Raw genomic sequence first — 6310 nt, forward strand, 5'->3', positions numbered from 1 at the left:
ATTTCTTAGAATGCCCTCCTATTAGACAATCTTTGCCGAGATTGCAGTATTAATGAGATTTCTGAGTAACAGTGTCTAGCAAATTAGAATCTCCTCCGAAGTTCCTCTGGAATATAATGGATATCTGCAATGCCTCAAGACCTGCCACATATATGAGGAGGCTGGGGAGGATTTCATCCTCTCTAATTTCTCTCTGATGCCTCTGGCTTCCAGGAAAATGATACTGTCACCTCCATTATTCTTCCAGGTGCCCTTCCAGATTGGAATGGACTCAGGAGGCATCACATGTTCCAAAAGTGTACTTCCTTTTCTTCTGCTTTAGTTGTAATGATTAGATGCATGGCAAGGAGTTGATTGAAAACTGGTATCAATACAAACATCTCAGCTAAACAAAAGTGTACAGTCACATTCTCTGGAAGAAATAGAAGAGATGATGAAATTGATTAAACCAGGGAAAACCTTGACAGAATGACAGAGACATCTTGGGAAACAAAACTAATGCTAGCTGTTCATTTGTATATCCTGCTTTACTCAAGAGACTAAGGTATCCAAGATATGGCTAAGATAATATCCAAGAAAATTTAAGGCCAGAGGTTGGCAATATTTCACTACCATGGGGTCCAATTAACAGAGCTGGGTTTTAAGGCAGGCCAGAGGTGGCAGTTAGACATTCTGTCATTAGATAGAGCATTCTTGCCATTCATGTAAAGTGTATTCGGCTAACTGTAGGATATATAAACTTCCATGCATCGCAGACTGGAAAAAATCCTTTTGCAGACTGGATCCAGCCTGTAAGCTGTAGGTTGCTGTGGGACTCCTTGGTATGACAACTGTACCAATGCCAGACAAACATCTTCTAGGAGCCAGCAATAAATCAATATTATTCCTGAGTTGTAGCTACAGACTTTTGGAGTATCATGCCAGGTAATGGGCCAGCAGGTCTGGGGCCACCTGGAGATTGATGTGCTAACCACGGTCAGGTGGAGCAGGCAGAATTCAGGTAGAAGCTGGTCCGGAAGCCAGGAAGTCAATCTGAGAACAGAGTGGGTTTAGGAAAAAGTGAAATCAGGAAGCCAGAAGGTCGGGCAGGAAGCAGTCAGAGAGCAAACCAGAGGGAACAGCAAAGTGGTTTGGGTTGAGGTTGAGCCCTGTTGCCCAAACATACCCTGTTCCTGCTCAGGAGGTTATATGGCGGAAGTGGAGATTTAGCTGATCCCAACTGGCCACTCCAGTGATAAGGACAGAGCAGAGGGCCTTTGACCAGCCTTCCCCAGTTTGGGTGGTCATCTGTACAGTAGCAGGCCAGGATGAGCAGCTATAATGGACTATAAATGATCGATGAAAACCTGCTGGAATTTTAAGCGATGTAGACTGAGGCCAAGTATATCAAAAACCAACATGTTTCCACTTGCACCATGCTCGGACCCAACTTTAGCTTAACATCTTCTTGAATGCTCAGCAATTAGTACACAATACAGTCAGTATACCTAGATCCTATACAGAATCCAACTCATTAAAGAAGTGCTCACAGTTTGCTACTTGGCAAATACCATGTCCAGTTTGGATAAGCCTTGCCCATACCAGGTTAGTAGACATAAAGATTAATTCATACTTTCAGAATTATCACATGAATATTGAAGCCAACAAATCTTGTAAGGTTAACAGTCCTAGCCAACACCTAGTATCAGAAGGCCCCAACAAATAGCATGCCTGCCACCAGCTGCTGTAACAATGCTGCACTCTCTTCAGCCAACTAAAATCATCACCAGCTCAGTGCAGTAGAAAGAATGATAGAGGGCATCTGCTACTACTATCGTACTGTCATCTGGCCAAGTGAACATCTTCATGGCTTTTTGCTCAGATGCTGCTTCTAATTCTAATGTAATATGGTTCATTGTGTCAAGATTGAGATGCCCCATTGCATACCTGTAATGCTTTAAGGAAGTACGAGCTGGATGAATGGACTGTAAGGTGGATAGAAAACTGGCTGGAGCATCAGGCTCAGAGGATAGTAATAACGGTTTGATGTCTAGTTGGCAGCCGGTATCAAGTGGAGTTCCCCAGGGGTCCATCCTGTGGCCAGTTTTGTTCAATATCTTCATCAACAACCTAGAAGATAGCGTAGAGTGCACCCTCAGCAAGTTTGCAGATGACAACAAACTGGGGGAGAGTAGTAGATACACTGGAGGGCAGAGCTAGGATTCAGACTGACCTAGACAAATTGGAGGATTGGGCCAAAAAGAATCTCATGAAGTTCAACAAGGACAATTGCAAAGGCCTGCACTTAGGATGGAGCACTCCCATGCATCAGTACAGGTTGGGGGCTGACTGGCTGGATAGCAGCTCTGCAGAAAAGGACCTGAAGGTTACAAAGGACAATATATTGAATATGAGCTAAGTGTGCCCGTGTTGCCAATGGCATACTGGGCTGCATTGGTGGGAGTGTTGCCAGCAGGGCAATTGAAATGATTATTCCCCTCTATTCAGCAGTGGTGAGGCCACATCTGGTATACTGTGTACAGTTTTGGGCCCCCACTACAGGAAGGATGTGAACAAATTAGAAAGAGTCCAGTGAAGGGCAACAAAAATGGTGAGGGGGATGGGGCACATGACTTCTGAGGAGAGGCTGAGGGGAATGGGCTTATTTAGTCTAGAGAAGAGAAGACTGAGAAGGGATTTAATAGAAGCCTTCAACTACCTGAAGGGGGGTTCAAAAGAGGATGGAGCTAGACTATTTTCAGTGGTGGCAGATGACAGAACAAGGAGCAAATCATCTCAAGTTGCAGCAATGAAGTTTAGGTTAGATATTAGAAAAAATTTTCTCCTTATGTGGGTAGTAAAACACTAGAATAAGTTGCCCAGAGAGGTTGTGGAATCTTCATCCTTGGAAGTTTTTAAGACCCAGCTAAACAAAGCTTTGGCTTGGATGATCTAGTTGAGGATGGCCCTGCTTTGAGCAGGGGTTTGGACTAGATGACCTCCTGAAGTCCCTTCCAACCCTAATTTTCTATAGTTCTATGATTCTATGCAGGTTGCATATGCATGCTGAATGACCATTCCTTTCATGTTGGTTTCTCTGAGGAGCTTCTCAACCTGACCACTGCTGTCTCAGAGGTCATTGACTGGCCCAAGGCCATTTAGATGGTGTTTGTTTTAAACTTTGCCTGTGGGAAACTGCTATAATAATAATAATAATAATAATTAATAATAATATATTCCAAAGCTAGTTTATTTCTAGGGATGCTTAAAGATGAACACAAAAACTCACTGAAAAAGTATTTTGTGTATCAGTTTAGGAACTGAAATAATTAACAGAGCATTGTGGTATATTTAAGTATGTTTTTAAGAATGGTGATATCCTAATATTTGGACACAAAATTTATCCTTTAATTTGTATTCTTACATTTAGCTGCCAAGATGTAAATTCAGATTTTTTCCTGCCGTGGTTGACAAGATTATTAAGATCGAAAGCCCTAAGATTACGTTAGGGTGTTAAGGCAATATTTTTTCTCATCTTGGTCAGTAACAAATATCAGATGGGTAGAACTAATGTTAATTTCCAAAACAATGAAGTTGGAATCCTGCATTAATAAGATTGGACTTGCTTTTGTCATTGATTTCTTTCCCTAATATTCCAAGCCCATGGGAAATTAGTATTAGAGTTGATGAATCTCTGTAAACATCTGGAATTCACCTAAAAGACTAAACATTCTAATGGAAGTTCATGGGCAATGTTTAGTTAAGTATGAATAACTGATAACATCAAATCTATGTAGCACCCATAGAGAATGAAGACAATGGTTACATATTGTTTATAAAAGTATGGTTTCTCTTCAGTAGATAGTTGGATTGCAAATTTCCATAATGAATTTTTCAGCCCACCATTCTGTTTTTATTGTGAATTTTAATAACTGTTATCTGCATATGGCAAGCTTTCAGTAATGAGCCTATAGGTGATACTTTTAAAATATATAGTATTCTTAATATCTTCTAGATAACAGATAGGAAATATTAACATGGAGAACGTATCCAAAGAAAATGCTCAGTTTTTCTTGAAAAACATAATCCTGCCAAATGACAGGTCTTCATGCAAATCCGAATCTTCTGCTTCCAAAGAGAAACAAAGTTGTGGAGGCATAAAGGTACAGTAATAGGTCTGAATGTTACCATATGGATATTTCAGTATCTGAGGTTTTATCGATGAATTAACTCCCCCCACCCTTATATTTCCTGTTGGAATGTTACATTTTTGGCCCCTGGCACATGTTCTTTTAATGGAGCAATGTGATCCGATACCCAATCCCAACAATCACATCTTCTGCCATGCACATGTAATTTTGTGATCAGGATCAGATCCTAATGGCACCATTACTACATGCTGGTTAAGGGTGGGGGTGTGGAATTTTGGGCTCTTTCTGCACTGGCAAATTGAAAGCTGGGTGCCCACAGCCTGGCTGAACCCACATGATCACAAGTTGGGGAGTAACAATCACCTGATGGTCAGTCCCAACCCTGGGACTGCGGCACAGCTGCTTCCAGACTTCTGTGCTGTCCTGGGGCTGGGACCAACAACCAGCTGATTGCCAGCCCCAGCACCAGAGTCTTCAGCCAGCTCTGGTTACCCTGCCACATGTTCAATTTAAGACATGATAAAAACCCATCACAAAAATGTGACACCTCTCTTGTGGGGTACTTTTATGCCTGGTTTCCCATTTTGTCGCACCATTAGTTCCTTGAACAAGTAGAAGGTTTATTATCTATGGTGTGATTAACTGGTTAATTGCATCTTAATTGTAATGTCTGCCAGGAGCATGTCTTTCATTCAGTATTAAAATATTAAAGATCTAAGTAACAAAGTTTTGAAACTGTTCTGAATTTCACTAGAGTTTGATGACATTCAGATATGGAGATTTGGTTCAGATTCATGTAGTGTACTTTCAGTGTTCAGTATTAAAGGACAAAGTGAACACTTACTCACAAGAGAAGGCTGAGGGGGGACCTGGTGACCATCTATAATAAACTCACTAGGGGGGACCAGAAGGGTTTGGGAGAGACCTTGTTTCCCCTAGCGCCCCCTGGCATAACAAGGAATAACGGCCACAAGTTGTTGGAGAGTAGGTTTAGATTAGACATCCGTAAGAACTACTTCACAGTCGGGGCGGCTAGGATCTGGAACAAACTTCCAAGGGAAGTGGTGCTGGCTCCTACCCTGGGTGTCTTTAAGAGGAGGCTTGGTGCCTAACTAGCTGGGATCATTTGAGCCCAGTTTTTCTCCTGCCCAGGCGGGGGGTCGGACTTGAAGATCTACAAGGTCCCGTCTGACCCTACTTCTATGATTCTATGATACTCAGTTTCAGCACTACTACTTGTCCCTGAGTGAATGTAGAATATGAAATGCCTGTGGTACCATATTATACTGTCAATAATGCTGACTTTTTTTTAAAAAAAAGGTTGGGTGCCACAGTGCTATTTATTTCTGGATTTTGAAAATACAGTGATACATGAAATTTAAATGGTCTGCTAATGGAACATGTAATACAATAGGGGTAGCATCAGTGACAGACCCAGGAACAATATCTTTTGTCCCCATTTGTGTATGTCTATCAACTGCTCAACCAACCGAGAATTGCTTGGAGGTTTTTTTGTTGTTTGTTGCTTTGTTAAAAAAAAAAAAGCAAGCTGCCATGAGTTGAACTCCAGCAACTTTAGTCTTACAATAGAGTATTGCATTGTGATGATAACATCCCTGCATTTTCATGTTACAAATTCATCTTGGAAGAGCATTCTACACAGAAAGATGTCCTGGCCCACTGAGTGCTGGATTCCATCCTCCCCTGCCCCTCCTCCCCAATGAAGTCAGTCTTTTCTTGTTATCCTCATTCCTGGAACAATGGAAGAATGACACTCTTCTAGATTTATGTTTTGATGTAAAGAAGCCATGGTGCATCACCATAATTTTCTCTGATTCAAGTTCATTAAGATGTAGCTGAATCAGAATATCCTTGGCTTTTTCAAATTCTTTTTAATCTCCACATTTTTTATTTCTTTTGGTTTTCTACAGCCTTTAAAAATGAAATCCATTTAGAGCATGATCCAAATCCTAGTAAAGTCCATGGAAGGAGTCCCATTAACTTGAATGAGGATGGCACTGGCGTCTCAGAATAACATCACATAGCTGGAGGGTTGAAATGATGTTGTTGCCATGATGGTCCAGGAAATATACAAAAGAAAATTATTTTTCTTTTGGTCATATCTTTTATTGGACAAAACATTCTCCCTTGGTCTAATAAAATATCCCCCCCCCCCCCAA

General features: G+C 41.3%; 1 protein-coding gene across 1 annotated transcript in view; it reads left to right on the plus strand.

Moving 5' to 3' along the window:
- Positions 1-4016: 4016 nt before the first annotated feature.
- LOC109297042 (solute carrier organic anion transporter family member 1C1-like) overlaps positions 4017-6310 on the plus strand; it is a 44468-nt gene continuing 42174 nt past the window's right edge. Inside the window, exon 1 of the mRNA XM_019516704.1 lies at positions 4017-4142. Coding sequence (XP_019372249.1) covers positions 4017-4142 — 126 coding nt within the window. The remainder of the gene's footprint in view (positions 4143-6310) is intronic.

Source organism: Gavialis gangeticus, unplaced genomic scaffold (genome assembly GCF_001723915.1).
Source record: "Gavialis gangeticus isolate Ggan-Ray unplaced genomic scaffold, GavGan_comp1, whole genome shotgun sequence".
NCBI classification, from domain to species: domain Eukaryota; kingdom Metazoa; phylum Chordata; order Crocodylia; family Gavialidae; genus Gavialis; species Gavialis gangeticus.